Source organism: Rhododendron vialii, chromosome 12a, assembly GCF_030253575.1.
Source record: "Rhododendron vialii isolate Sample 1 chromosome 12a, ASM3025357v1".
NCBI lineage: Eukaryota > Viridiplantae > Streptophyta > Magnoliopsida > Ericales > Ericaceae > Rhododendron > Rhododendron vialii.
Window position 1 is genome coordinate 33,142,147 of NC_080568.1, and position 13,986 is coordinate 33,156,132.

General features: G+C 38.2%; 2 protein-coding genes across 3 annotated transcripts; both read right to left on the reverse strand.

Moving 5' to 3' along the window:
• Positions 1-285: 285 nt before the first annotated feature.
• LOC131309854 (probable inactive nicotinamidase At3g16190) lies at positions 286-5,238 on the reverse strand. Of its 2 annotated transcripts, XM_058336518.1 has the most exons (6): positions 4,794-5,238; positions 4,577-4,690; positions 2,508-2,742; positions 2,300-2,416; positions 584-675; positions 286-508 (listed from the first exon to the last, which is right to left on the reverse strand). In XM_058336518.1, exons 1-5 carry the CDS (start codon positions 4,866-4,868, stop codon positions 602-604), a joined length of 615 nt encoding a protein of 204 aa, XP_058192501.1. In that variant the 5' UTR covers positions 4,869-5,238; the 3' UTR covers positions 286-508; positions 584-601. The 2 variants fall into 2 exon arrangements, with proteins under 2 accessions (XP_058192501.1, XP_058192502.1); XM_058336519.1 differs by having other exon boundaries at positions 286-675; positions 4,794-5,077.
• Positions 5,239-6,253: 1,015 nt separating this feature from the next.
• LOC131309855 (protein NRT1/ PTR FAMILY 1.1-like) lies at positions 6,254-11,713 on the reverse strand. The gene is made up of 4 exons (XM_058336520.1): positions 11,425-11,713; positions 10,486-10,703; positions 7,952-8,505; positions 6,254-7,420 (listed from the first exon to the last, which is right to left on the reverse strand). The coding sequence occupies exons 1-4, from the start codon at positions 11,519-11,521 to the stop codon at positions 6,454-6,456; spliced, it is 1,836 nt and encodes a 611-aa protein (XP_058192503.1). The 5' UTR covers positions 11,522-11,713; the 3' UTR covers positions 6,254-6,453.
• Positions 11,714-13,986: the final 2,273 nt, after the last annotated feature.

Sequence of the window (13,986 nt, forward strand, 5' to 3'; positions counted from 1 at the left end):
TATCAATCAATTTTTCATCACTGACGATCCCAGTGGAGGCTTCTATCCGCGCATGTTTTGTATGATGTATCAATCGATTCCACGCGTGTTGTGTATGCAATATGTTGTAATAGTTGCACTTGCCGGGTTTGTGTAATTTTGTTATTTTAGCAGATTTCTTGCCATTCCCTCTCAAAGAACATAAACAAAAGTAGAAAGCGCAGTTGATTAATTTCAACATTTTTCCGTGCAAGGTAAGAAATCTAATCTGCTCTAATCAAGGGATTGGGGATGGGGTGGGTGCGGTTTTGATTAAGTGCGACATCAATGGTCCTTTTTTACTATCCCATTTGGAATGTTTACACAGAAGTCATTGATACATTGAGAACAGAAGCACATAACAGACTGCGAATAACAGAAACAAAAGCAGTTTTTCCTTTTTCCAATCACAACAGAGCTAGCCATTCTCGCGCTTGTTCACACCGAAATCAAGCAAAGCATCTCCTCTCTCCCCCTCTCTATCTTTCCCCTGCACAAACCGGACAATCGTAGCTTGCATCCCGAGCGAAACAAAAGGTCGATGGATTTGACAGAAAGGACTCACCTGATTCGATTGAGTATATCAAGCATCCGACTCGCCCCATTCCTGTAACGTTGGGGTTGCAACTCCAATATTTTTCATGTCAAAAATATTTGCTAGAAAAGGAAATTGATGTTAGTCGTATGCTTTGGTACAAGGCCAAACGACTAAGCCAAAACTGAATCTTATGAACATATAACAAACGACTGACAGGTCCACAGAAGTGGCAACTATGGATTCTGGAAACAAAAGATGTTTCAACATGAGAAAAACAACAATTAGACTATGAACCAAAGACCAAAAATGGGCCTCTCGATCGGGTACTAAACAAGACAGCATATGTTTCAACAGATCAAAAAGTATATATATGCATATCTGCCTGCCGGATTTGAGGTCCCATTAATATTGATATATACCTCACCAAAACAATATGTGCAAGTACAATGCATATGCCCAAAGACCAAATTACACATCTCCAATGTCAAGTGACAATTGAATGATTCTACCATGCAGATAGATAGATACCTTGGCAGTAGCCAGTACCTACAAGTTGTTTGGCTACAAAATCCCTGTTAAATCCAAGACGAATAAACGCTATCATTAAGGTAAGAGTAGAAAAAATAATTGGATCATACAACCTTTTGGTAGTACTCTAGAGGTTCTGAACACGCTGGAGGCATTGACAAAAATACTCATAAAAATTAAGTTTAAAAATCCTTCAGAGCATGTTAATAAAAGGAAATAATGCCTAACTTCAATCAAAACAAATCCTCCTAGGTGCCAACCACGAAACAACTCATCGACGCATTCTATGTTGCTGAGGGGTGACTAATTAACGACCAGAAAACACAAATAAGGAAAGAAAATGGTGAATTAGTTGTTGTCAGGATTCTCTGATAACGGAAAACGAATAACTCTATCTTCTAAAAGAAGAGTCATCGTTGTCGGAACAAAACATGGCAAACGAAAACACAAAAGACTGCTTAATTTAGAAAACTAGTAAACATTAAAGGTCATAGAAACTCATCAGCTAGCCCAAAAATGCTTAGAGATACAAAGACTGACTAAGCAACGTGCCTTTCTTTCTTTTCCCCCACCCTCATTCAAGTTGAGCATGCCTAGAGTCAACTGATATGCATATGACCATCTTAATGCCCCACCCCAACTACTTTGAATCAGTTTTTATACCAATTTACATAGTACAAATAGAAATTTGATCCCTTTTGCACAATGTTTCGTTTTACTTTTGTCACTGTAGTTCCTATCGCGCCCTTTTCCCATCTTATGGCATTACCTTCTATGTGATTTTAGTTCCAGAATTGCTCAATAAAATCTCTACTTCCAACGTACGTTTACGAAACCCATATACGATAGCACATGGTTCTAAGATATCGACGATATCACCTTTCGAAGGACTTCCTTCAGTTTTCTAGCCACTTATTCCGAAATTCAGCACTTTATAGGCTCAATAGAGTATTAAGTCCTCTACTATGACTGGGTCCTTTTTTTTTGGTAGGGGTGTGGAAGATTGTTGGGAGATTCTCCACTTCAACAAAATACCGAAACAAAATTAAATATACTCTTCATTCTTCTTAAGACATTTGAGACCACCAACGCTTTTTCAATGACATAAATACGGGTCAACTAACAAAGAAAGGTTTTTCTTATTCTTTTTCTTTTTCAGTTTAAACACATTAACACAGACCTCAAGACTATTCTAAAGAGATCAGGAGAGCCTACCAAAATGTATGTCGGGTGTGGCAGCAGCCGTGCCATCAACAATAACTGCAACATATTTATAATCCAATGCTACGGCATCAAAGACAGTCTGTCTGATGCAGTTTGGAGTTTGAACACCTAGAAATAGAGATTCTCTGAATTAGAAGCTGCATAGACAGAAAAACAAGCTGAAGCCCACAGAAGAGGATACAATATGAGGTGCATTTACCGACGACAACTAAACTGTTTATCCCAGCTGTCTTCAAAAAAGAATTAAGGTGCGTAGCAAAGAATGCACTAAAGCGTGTCTTCACCACCTTATAGTCCCCTTCCTTGATCACAAGGCCGTCAACAAGTTCAGCACCAAGGCTTCCCTTAGAGGTTGGCCCTGCTTTCTCACTGGAGTACAAATGCTGACGGAAGAGCTCAACATCTCTTCCAAGTGGGTCATGCTCACGAACGACCTACATCCCAGTTTCTTAATGATCATTTGCAGTGCAAAATAGAGTACAGATTCAGTCACTGTCAAATACCAAAAAGAGAAATTCTTTCATAACACAAAATCCCCTTGGTTTCTATAACCACCTCCACCCCCAGATCCCAAGCTAAGAAATTTGCCAGTTTGATTCACGAATTGGAGCATGTGAATAGATTACGAATCCTGAATGCAACAACAGACGGAGGGAATGCATTTCTGTTAGGACAACTACTTCTAGAAACAAAGGATATTGAATGCTGGGGTGTATGATACTAGTAAATCCCAAAAAATGAGATTGCTCGTTCAATACCTAGGGGCAGATTGAGCAACTAGTAGCGCAGCCAAGGTTTTCATGCAAGTGATGTCAACTACCAAAGAACCATATATGGTTTGCTACGTTGTTAAGAATCATGTTTAGCAATGATAAAAGGGCAAAGGTTGCAAATTTACTCCATTTTTCAAGTGTGTGAGCCGTCAAATGTATGAACTTCGGGCCCCTTTGTTTGACAGGGCTAATAGTGAAGCGATTTATAATTCCCTAGCGTATGGTGTCACTGAGATCAATAGCGATGAGAACAATAATACTAAACTCCTATGGTACTACATTTTCCTACTTTACATATCCAATGCACATTTATTCGGCTTGTTAGAATTTTAAACAAAAACCGGGCTCCGCTTAGATAAATAGTCCAATTCCATGCTCATGTACGGTCAAACAAACATAAACTTCGAGTACAATAAAACCCCATATTGCTTAAGGGATTTTCCAAGTTAGTGGAGTCACATGACCCATTTGCCACACAATGGCTCCACACTTCGCCAGTATTCCTACCTATCCAACTCTCAAGTCACATTTGATCAGATTTCATTTCCTCTCTCCACTTATTCTAGCTGTTATTTCATAACAATAATCTAGTATACTGTAAATGAAAATCCCTAAGGATATATTAACTTCTCTTTCTCCACACTCAATTGAACCACAGACAATGTGGCAAAAAGGTTGAGCAATTTAACTCATTTCTCATACCTTTGATAAAGTAAAGATAAACAAGGAGAAAGGACCGAAAGGTACAACCTTTACCAATATTTGCATAACCTAACCAAAACAAATTGTATCATATCTAACACCAAACATTTTCATAGAAAGCCAAAATGATTTGTAACATTTCTATATGTACTGTACACACCCACTTGTCATTTGTAATGAACCAGAATAATACGACGTCGAAAAACTGAACCAAAAATACGTACAAATTGAACCATTATATTCATAACTAGCAATAGATATGATTCATATGAAGTCCACTTATCTACGCTACACATTTATTCATCACTATTCACTACACCAAAATAATACCAAATATAAAAATAAAAAAGTTAGTACTATGTAACATAAATGGAAAAAAAAAAACGTAACGTTATTACGGTGCACACTACATGCTATGTGCAACATGACTTTCTCCATGAGGTGGCATGTTTGAATCATAACTACGGGGTGCATGGTGTACACTTGGGGTTTGGACAAGTGGGCATGAGAAAACAAATAAGTATTCGTCCTCCATGAGGTGAGATGTTCGAATCACACGGCTGCTAAACATTTCAAGGCCACTGGAAGGTTTGCCCGGTTGTTGTTAGCTTCAGGGCCCCGGAATTAGTCGAGTTGCGTGCAAGCTTAGCCTGGACGTGCGGTTATTTGAAAAAAAAACCCTAACTTTATCCTATAAGAAAATGACCGAAGGCTACACAACAATCAAAATAACAGAACATTTTACAAACTAAAAGCTAATAAGTAACTAAAGATTGAAGAGACGGGAAAGTACCCAAATTACGAGGATACCACGCCGTCGAGCAACTTCAACTGCCTTTATGACGTTAGGTACAATAGCTTGGCCACCATCTACACGCATCAAACCATCTGGTAATATGAAATCATTCTGCAGAAAAAAAGAAAAATAAATAACAAAATTGAGAAGCCAAAATAAAAAAACAATCTGAGAGATGAATTGTGGGTTTTGAATCTTTTGATGGTGGAGAGACCTGCATGTCTATGACGAGAAGGGCAGTGTTCTTCCATCGGGTATCGGAATCAAAAGAAGAAGAAGAAGAAGCCATTGCTGGACACAGATAGAGCTCTGTTTTTGGGTTTTTGTCGATTTTCGTGGCTTCTGTGAATAAAATCAAAACCACGAAGGTGGACAGTGAGAAGTTGGAATCGTCCACAGATGGGAAGTAGAGGTCAATTTTGTTTAAACGATTTCCAGTGGATGGTGGGAAACGACGAGAAAAGAAAAGAACAGAAAAGAAACAAAATTTTCCGTCATTTAAATTTTTTTAAAAAGTACTTCTATTATTTTAATTGGATAAATAAAAGAGGTAAGAACGTCTCCACCCTTGAAAAGTTTTTGGGTGCAAATAGAGTATGGGACATGTGGCGCTCGGAGCGTATCCGACGGCAAAGATCTGAACACCCTTTCTCTTTGTCAGCCAAAAACTCTCTCTCTTCTTTCTCTCTCTCAAATTCCGACCGTTTTAAAATACTTTTGGACAACTCAAATGCGTTCCGTGTCCCATCTCTCTTACCCTAATTCTTTACATTGATTTTACTCTGTTTTGCTAACCAATTGTTGAAGTTTTCAAAAAATGGCTAAATCCAGAGATCCAACCTATTCACCCCCTCTAGGTTGCAAGGAGAAACCTATACTCTAAACACCAGTCCTTTCCTTCACTATTTGAACTTCTTTTTCGTGGTTTTACTTTCCAAAACTGCCCACAACGTGAAGCCAGAGCAAGAGCGCGAGAACCCCTTTAGTTGACAACTTCTACTAAAATTCACGAGAGCGAAAATTGAAAGCGGTCAAACAATTGAGTCTTGTAGTAGCTTGTTCAAGCTTTATATGGTACCACTAATCCTACACTCAGTAGACCTTCTTGGCATTCTCATGCTTATTTTAAGAAGATATCCCTATCTTATGAAAATAAGTTGCGTGAATTCAGGTAAAATTTTGATCGAGTGACTAAGAATTCTGGCTCCGACCTTACCGACTGGAACACAAAAACCATGGCAGTATGCATGGAACTAAATTCGGTAAATTCTGCAGTTTTTTTTTCTACAATAGCTTGTCAAATCTAATCTTCTTCCTCTCTGTTTCCATTCCTTTCCAATTACAGAATGGAAAACTACTCGCAACTGCTTATCAAAAAAAAACTACTCGCAACTTCTAAAATTGTTCAGCAAACATTAAAATCTTTGTAATTTTTTGTAACTCAGGTAGTTTCGAGTAGCTTACTCACATCTCTACTTCTGCTTTAAGACCAATACCACCGTCCACTAGACCCGACTACAACAATCCAGTCTGTTGGTTTTGTTAAACCTGTACATTCTTGGTATTCATAATTTTGTCTACAGTTTTGCTCCCAGAAAAACTATACTTTCAAATAGCAAATCAAGAGTTAAGAACAAGGCTGTAAAACTTTGCCTATAGATACTATGGCAGCAATTCTTTTCAAATCTCAATAGAACAAATTCTATTCATGTATCGTAGCGCAATCACAACTCCAAGATTTCATGCATACTTTTTCAACCCCAAACACATCTCCAAGAGAAAATTTGTAATATACCTAAGATATACAATGGATGAATACAGATCATAATTCAAAACCCACAAAACGTTTTTTTTTATTTATAAATCTTTATAGTCTATACCTCATCTTCCTTGGACTTTTCTTCTCCATTCTTAACTCCACTTCCTTTTATATGCAACTCCTCCTTCAAATCTTCCCCCTTGTCGTTAAGCTTAAAAAACCCTTCCCGATCAAATAAAACCTTAGAAAACCCTTGATCTGCACAAGGCCCATATGCCCAACTACACAGAATAAAATAAAGCACATTAACCAAACTCATAATTGCGAGAAGCCAATAGTAGCTCTCATAATGACTTTGATTGATATTATTCGAAATCCAACTATCTTTTCCCCCTCTTTTAGTAACCTTTTCCACAGTACTCAGTATCAAACTGGCCAACAAACTCCCCACAGCCAGCCCCAATCCGGATAGAGCCACTGCCATGCTCGACATGCTCTTTGGCAACTCCGAGTAGAAAAACTCATTTGATGCAATCACGTTCAGGGCTTCCGCCACACCCATGAGTAAATATTGTGGTACAAGCAACATAGCTGACATATGAACAACTCCTATGGGGTTATTGTAATAGCCACTTTCCAAGGCTTTTCTCTTTCTATAATGCTCCACAATTGCTGCAACTACCATGGCCAAGAAAGAGCAAAATAACCCGACACCCATTCTTACTTTTACGCCAACTGAAAAGGGTTTTCCTCTTATTTTCGAAGCTACAGGAATGATAATGCGATCGTAAAGAAAGATCCACATTACTATACCGATTAATATGAACACAGAGAAGGAGCCTGCAGGTATTTGGAACCTTGGAGTGAGGTGTCTGTTCATGGATTGAGCTTGGAGAAATTGGAAGGTTGCCTGACTTATGTTTACCGACATCATGATCGATGAAGACCATAATGGCATGACTCTGATGAGTGATTTTAGCTCTTCAACTTGGTCTACTGTGCAAAGGCTCCATGCATTGGAAGCCTCTCCCTCTGGAGTTATGCCCTCATGGTTCCTAATGATGCAAGCTTTGTTTAAGAACCTGAAAAGGAACAAAATAACAACATTCATCAATCCAGTCATGGGGAAGCTCTATATTTTTTGGTAAGGTCCTGTTTGGTTCCAGAATTCACAATCTATTTAGTTCAGTCTTTATCTTTGGAACTTAAAAACTTGTTTGGTAAGATTTTCGGAAACATTTTTAGGAAATTTGTTGAAAAAGAACCCATCTTTGGAAAACATCATAATCACGAAAAACATTTCACAATATGTCACCAATGATTGTTATACTGTTATGTATCCCAAATACATTTTTGAAAAGTACATATGTTGAAAACCAACTTGGAAAGTACAACCTACCGAGCTTCTTTGGGCTTAATTAAGATGAAGAGCAACTAAGCTCAAAACCAGAAAGGCGGAACCAAGTTTTGAAGTACAGTTGCTTAAGCATATCAAACTTCAAGCTAAATAAGCTGCAAATAAGTGTAAAACATTCAAAATTTAAGCTTTTTTTTTTTTTTTTTATAAAGCTCAATAAGCTGCAAGTAAGTGGGAAACAAACGGACAATCGTACCTAAGTTTTCTGGTTGGCTCGGAGAGAGTTGAGTCACTCATGCGATGATACCTCAAATTCGATTCATCAGACGGCAATGCTACTTTTATATTCTTGATACAAACTACAATCACTCGTGCAAAGTTAGTAAACAAGCTCATGGTAGCTTTCTGTTTGATATAAAACGGAGAGGCGATGAAGAACGAAAGAGCAGATAAGAACATGAGGATTGCGGGGACTCCAAACCCTACTTTCCATCCAGCATTATCTTGAATGTAAACGATGACAGTCAATGCAATGATGACTGAAATAGAAATTGCAGCGTAGTACCAACTGAAGAATTTTTCTAAGACCTGTTTGTTGTTTGGATTGTCTCTTTGGTCCACTTGGTTTGCTCCAAAAGCTAAGGAACAGGGTCGAATCCCACCAGCTCCAATGGACATTAGGACAAAGGAAAAGAGAAGGGTTGCATATTGGGATCCTGTTGGAGATTTGCAGCTCTCCCCCTTTAGTTGGTTGCAGTAAGGTGGCCTTGTTTGGGGGATCACAGTCGTCATCCACAAGAGGACCATTCCCTATAACCGTGAAAGTCAAATTTAGATCAATTTGGAACTACAATTTGGTTAATCAAGTTAAGTTGAGAATTAACCACAGAAGAGTTTGATTCTGATAATTATGATTTCAATCTTTTGGATTACGGTTATCAACCAAAATTTGTGTGTTTTGTTTTGTTTTGGGAAATAAAAAATCCATTCAATGCACGTAAACAAGTACAAACAAACTGGGCCATCCTCCCAAGCATCAAGGAAAAAAGAATCTCAAGACAAAAATATACCAATCCCTAGTTTTACAGGTTTATTTGAGCTGAATTTTGTAGAGCCACAGCCACAGCACATCCAGACACTAGGCTCATTGTCCAGCCTTTGGCCAGGAAATTCCTACTGTAATGAAAAAGTTCCGGACGCTGCTATTTCCAGGCCTGAGCTTTTAATCCCAGCAACGGCGCAAAATCCCTCACAGTATCACCTAAAAATCGCCTTCTAATTTTATTTTTTTTTAAAAAGAACAAATTTCGTAGAGCCACTGCTGCAGTTCATTATCCATAACAAAGTAATGAAGGAGAGTGAGGAGATTGAGGGCTTGCTCAGGGCCTTTTTCTGTTGAGGGGTTCATCTAAACAACCCCGGACGAAAGTTAGTTGTTTACCAAATGTGTAATTAAGGAGGAGAGTGGTTTAAGGTTCAGACCCTTGACAGAATGGAAGAAGGCCACTATACTTCGGCAACTTTGGCCTATTAGCAGAAAGTCTGATTCCCAATGGGTTAAGTGTGAAAATACATACATAATTAAAAGGCAAAGTTTACAGGATATCAAAATCCCTAATGATTGTTCATGGTCTAGCAGGAAAGTGTAGAAGCTTAGACATTTGGGACAGCCCTTGATCACATAGTCATTGGTAATGGGGAGGATAACCTTCTATAGATTAATAACTGGCATCCTTTAGGCCCTTTTTTTAAGAAATTTGGGGAGGTCCTTCAACACTAGAGTGGATCAATCTTTCAGAATGGTATATGGCACTGAAATAGGTTGGTGCATCAAATTATGAGGCAGACCCCTGATTCTGTACAACCCCAGGTTCAAATTTCTGACAGGGTGGCTGGGCTTCCATCATCTAGTGGAACATATAAGACCTACTTGGGAAACTGTTCCTTGGTATAATATTGTTTGGTTCAAAGGGTATGTACCTAAATGGGCCTTCGTTCATTGGTTATGTTGTCCACTATGTTCTTTGTGATCAAGAGGAAGAAAGCCAAAATCATCTCTTTTCCTGCAGTGATTTCTCAAGCTATGTGTGGTACTCTATACTGACGCGAAAAGGACCAAATAGAGTATTAAAATTTTCTCTCTAATTTTCTCATTCTTTCCTTCTTCATTATTTTCCTTTCCTTTCCCTCACTTCCCACAAGTTCCAAACAGGGCGTAAGTTAAGATGGATGGTTCAGAATGCAAGCTACTACTCTTTTAGGAAATCATGTGATTATGATCTCCTTGGTTGCTACCGTATATGGAGGGAAAGGAATGCAAGAATCTTAGTCCAGAAAGCTAGGGATCCTATAGATATTGTTAGAAACATCTTGACATACATGAGGAGCAGATTCAGCTCTTGGAAAAAGGAAGGTCTCTTTGGAAGTCTGCAAAGCCTGGGTGTAGTTTTTCTAAGCAATTTTCTTTCTATAAGCTACGTGAAGCTTTCTTTTCTTTTTTCTCTGTTGTCTAGCCTTCTAATGGCTGGGTGAGGGCTATGCCCCTCTGGTTTTGTTGTAGCCTAGTGCCTTTAGGAGAAAAATAAACCTATTAAAATATACAAAACTATAATTTATCAAAAATTTTACTAAATTAAGTGAATCTATCATAATACGAATTTACCATAAAACAAATTTATCACGTCTAAAGCAAAAGAAATGTCCATTCAAATAAATTTTGATATCCATCAATCAATCAGTTTTCCAAAACATCCTGAAAATTTGATCAAAAAATAAAGAGAAAGCAATTACCAGGAGACTGAAGATGGAGCCAAGGCCAATGGTGAGGAATCGACCCAGATATGAATCAGAGATAAAAGCTCCAAATAGTGGAGAGAAATTGGTAGCCGCAGACCAGAAAAAGAGTATGTTTGTCCCTTCGATTACCCCGATGTGGTACTCTTCCATCAAATACAATATCATGTTTGACAACAACCCATAGCTAGCCAACTTCTCCAATCCTTCATTTGCTGTATTCATTTACCCACACAAGAATCTCAGAGATCAGGGGGAAAACCCCGACAAACCCCATGAATATATGAGCTTAAACGGGAAAACCAATACAAACCCATGTTATACAAAGCCTTTATACTGTTAGGAATTTGCCAAATCCAAACACAAGATTCAAGAAATACGCAAACAACTGCAGAGAAATGAAAAGCAAAAATTACACACAACACTTGATTTTACGTGATTCAGCAATAATTTCTGCTGTTGTTTCATTAAAGGAAGAAGAAAACTGGCAAATTACCTTTGAGTAAGTCATACGAGTACAATATAGAGCTAGTGTTACACATAAGTCTAAAATTACTGAATCTGGGAGAAATATGCCTACGTAAAGTAAATGGATCCTCTCCCGTAACTTTCCTGGAGGATTCTAACAAGTGTGGATCCCACCCGCATACTCTTACCGGTAAAAGTATGCTGGATTCTAAGAAAAATGCGGACTGTCCGGGACAGTAACCGGAGAGGATCTACTTAAAGTACCATCAAGTTCCAACTTCCACATTGCAAAAACCCAGGGGCTGGCCTGGAGGCCAAAGGTATTGGACTTAATGGTATGCTCCTCTCATCTTAGTTCAAAATCTTCCGGTGCTGTCAATTCTTTTGGGATTTATTACATGTATATGTGTGCGTGATTTATAGACGAACATGTATGAATTGACGGTGGAGTGGGATCAAAATGTGTACCTATGATAAATGGCATGGTCATAAGGCCACCCTTTTGTCTTCTCCGAGGAGACTGCTGCTGCTCCTCCATTTTAACCAGATCTGCAGAGACCTCCATGGATCTTCTTTCAACAAATGGGACGAACCCTTTTTTCTATTTCTCAGTATGATTTTGAGATCATTGGTTACTCCCTCAGATATGCTCTGTTTTCATAGCAAATCACATAGAAGTGTAAATCACTCAGCAACATGGAAGTGAAAAAGATTGGGATTTTTTTTGTGGGTGATTGATTTATAAACGTGAAGGAGAGTAGGGATTATATAGTAGTATTAAAGTTGATGATGATGGGTCCCACAATCCCACTGGCTAGTTTCTTTCGTTCACGACAAGGGAGGACTGGAATTTAGAAGAATCTGAGGAATTGGGCAAAACGGGCGTTGACCCCTGGGATTGAGGGCCTGGCTTTTTTAAGGCTTTTTTCCACTGTATTTTTTATACTACAGTTTTCTCTTAATTTTTATTTACTTCTACAAGATTCAAGATCATATTTTTTGTCTCGACCAGAGAAATTCTTAGATAGAAAATTTTAAAAGCATTAGATGCACATGGCTCACATGCACCAAACGACTCCAGACACAATTGTGTCCAGAATTTTATGTTTTAAAAGAGAGATGTGTGGTTAGATTTTTTGACAAAAAAAAAAAAGAGATGTTTTTATAAATTTTTTATTCACTAAATTGCCATTGCAAATGAGGTCGACTTCGAGACCTCATGATAGATTTTGACTTTATACATACAAACAAATCAAGGCCATCGTAAATGAGGTAGTAGCGGAGTTAGGATTGAAATTCAGGAGTGACAACTATTCACAAATGAGATAGTGGCGGAGTTTAGTAGGTTGCCGTCATATGCAAAAAGTTTTAAGTCTCTACATTCCCGTCGCTAATGGCTTTTCATAATCCGAAAAAGTAAAACCAATGAGAACAAAGAAAATATAAAAAAAAAAAAAGAAAAAGAAAATTAGACTGGACTTTATTGAAAGTGTGATTCTCTAATTTAACCAATTACATGCGTTTTAAAAAGTTCCATAAGTGCCTTGAGAGATCAGCAGTTCCTTTCATGACAGATCTTGTTGCCACTTCACATCACCAATAATCAAGGTGCTATTATCATGATTATCATAATAAATTAAAAAAGGTGCAATTATTATGGTATTTATATGATCGAAGTCTAATCAATCATTTACCCTTGTAAGAAGGTGTAATCAAAACATTAATTGTAATCTTAATTTCAGTAGGCAGTGGGTTAGATTTGTGATCTAATTATTGTAATAACTAAGCGCGGTGGATAAGTCTTGTCAAAATTGAGTTGTTATAATAATTTCTTGCTATTGCTCTTTAGAAATGAATTATTCTTGGGATCGAGACAAACGCTTATTTGTCAATGAGTAGTCGAAATCAAACCTATTTTGAGAGCAATAGATAGCCAGAACTATCGAACATGACCATTGATATCTCTCTTAGAAGTAATATGGTTTGTTTAGATATGTACATACTTTCGATTAACTTGATTTCACAAAGATGATAAAAATATCAAGACATTTTTTAAAAGGAGAACAATAGCTGGACTTGTAAAATAAAGAATTCTAATGATAAAAAAGGAATCAAGGTAAAAGTTTGTTTTCACTAAATTAGGAATCCCACAAATATTCCAATCACAGGATCTTAATTTGAACCACAACTTCTCCTACCAATGGCACAATAAAATGAAATGAATTGGCACAATCTATAATCCTATCAATAATTGTGTAAAATGCGGTTAAGTGACAAGTGATTTGCTTACAAAATGTCATCTTACATTAGTTTTTTTAAGCTTCAACATATCACACACATCAACGCAAGTTTATTGAATAATGAACATATCTAAGTCTTCAGGTTTTCTTGATCGCTCTGATTCAAATCTTCGCAATCACATACCTGATGACAACATCAATATTTGTTTATCCAGACAACATGACATATTGAGTGATACATAGGCAAATTCCATGCAGCCGAGCCATGGCACCAGACGCCTGCATGGCGCATGGAGTCTAGCCAGCTACTAAACCCACGGGGCAGGGCGCCGGGTGGAGCAATACTAGCCCACCCCAACCGCATGTCCTCGCACGGTCGCACCCACCGCTGCACGGGTGGGACTCACGAGTTTCAGGCCTCCACGCCCATTCCAACGTACGGCCATGCGCGATGATGACTTGAAGGCTTACCCACTTCCGATCGAGCAGAAACCTCATCCGATTCGGCCCCCCACAAGCATACATCCATCACTGTAGTCAAAATTGGAAAAAGTTGCGTCACATGCATCAGTCATGTGTGTTGTCTCTAGACTTGCTTTTTCAAAGGGAAAACTTTTGAGTCAGCTCATCAAGTGGATCGGACCATTAGGTCCCATCATTCTCAAATTGTTATGTGCTCCCGCACTCAACATTCATACTACACTCGGGCTCTTAGATTCTCGCTCTTCGCAAATTTTAATAGTTGTGAATGCGCTTGGAAGAAATTTTTATATTCGCGCTTTCGCTCGCG

Bases quoted from the DNA above. Each gene is read 5' to 3' on its own strand.
- LOC131309854 (XM_058336518.1), bottom strand. From the start codon at position 4,868: ATGGCTTCTTCTTCTTCTTCTTTTGATTCCGATACCCGATGGAAGAAC. The intron at 4,691-4,793 runs GTCTCTCCACCA...TTTTTTCTGCAG, and splicing joins TTCTCGTCATAGACATGCAG to AATGATTTCATATTACCAGA. The intron at 2,743-4,576 runs GTACTTTCCCGT...ACTGGGATGTAG, and splicing joins GTGGTATCCTCGTAATTTGG to GTCGTTCGTGAGCATGACCC.
- LOC131309855 (XM_058336520.1), bottom strand. From the start codon at position 11,521: ATGGAGGTCTCTGCAGATCTGGTTAAAATGGAGGAGCAGCAGCAGTCT. The intron at 10,704-11,424 runs GTACACATTTTG...AAATGAATACAG, and splicing joins GACCATGCCATTTATCATAG to CAAATGAAGGATTGGAGAAG. The intron at 7,421-7,951 runs GTACGATTGTCC...GTTCCTTTTCAG, and splicing joins GAGCCAACCAGAAAACTTAG to GTTCTTAAACAAAGCTTGCA.